The 906-nt window shown below is 38.0% G+C and overlaps 1 protein-coding gene across 1 annotated transcript; it reads left to right on the top strand.

Annotated features, from left to right (window-relative positions):
- The first annotated feature begins 256 nt into the window (after positions 1-256).
- Positions 257-511, top strand: LOC116600975 (ribosomal biogenesis factor-like). The gene has a single exon (XM_032361534.1). The coding sequence runs from the start codon at positions 257-259 to the stop codon at positions 509-511; it is 255 nt and encodes an 84-aa protein (XP_032217425.1).
- The last annotated feature ends 395 nt before the right edge of the window (positions 512-906 follow it).

The raw sequence follows: 906 nt of genomic DNA, 5'->3' as shown, positions 1-906 counted from the left end.
TGTAAATATATTTGGCCAATTTAAAAAAAACTGCCCTAGTGAATGAATGATGGGCTCAATTTCCGAGGTTGGGAATATTAAAGCATACATAAACACAAACAACTGTTGGAGTGATAAATAACTGTAAATTTCTCTCTGTTAGCTTAACAGGCTATTTTCACCCTTCATTCTTTTTCATCTTTGAACTTGAAAGTCTCTATAAAGGGAGATGACTTCACCTGGAGCTTGTATTGCTGCAGGCGGGTTATCCAAGACAATGGCCAAGAACAAACTAAGAGGGCAGAAGTCCAGAAATGTATTTCATATAGCCAGCCAAAAAAATTATAAGACTAAAAACAAAGCAAAACCAGTTATCACGAATCTTAAGAAGATAAACACTGTGAGTGATGAAAAAGTTAACAGAGTGAATAAAGCTTTCATAGATACACAAAGGGAACTTCCACATTTCTCAAAATTGAACCTTGAACCTCTACAGAAACAGGTGATTCCTCAGCATGACGTTCAGTCATGAAAATGAGCCAGTTAATGTTGATGAAGCAACAAGATTAATGTCTCAGCTATAATACCCTGCAGATACATCAAATAACCCCAAAAGAGCAATATATTAAATGTTTTGTACAGTTTTATTAAAAAAAAAGAAAAAGTCGGTGGGGGTTGGTGCCTGGGTAGCTCAGTTGGTTAAGCCTCCAACTCTTGATCTCAGCTCGGGTCTTGATCTAAAGGTTATGGACTCAGGTTCCACGATGGCCTCCACTCTGGGTGTGGAGCCTACTTAAAAAAACAAAGGCTATACAGAAAGGGTGAGGAGCTGTTGAGGCTACTGCCAAGTGAGATGAGCTGTGGGGTGCCTTCATTTTAGGCAGTAGAAAAAGAACAATTATTTCTAGAAACCAAAAAAAAAGACAA

The sequence above is a fragment of the Mustela erminea genome, chromosome 1 (genome assembly GCF_009829155.1).
Source record: "Mustela erminea isolate mMusErm1 chromosome 1, mMusErm1.Pri, whole genome shotgun sequence".
Taxonomy (NCBI): domain Eukaryota; kingdom Metazoa; phylum Chordata; class Mammalia; order Carnivora; family Mustelidae; genus Mustela; species Mustela erminea.
Note: the sequence above shows the minus strand (reverse complement) of the source record. Positions and strands in the feature narration are given on the sequence as shown.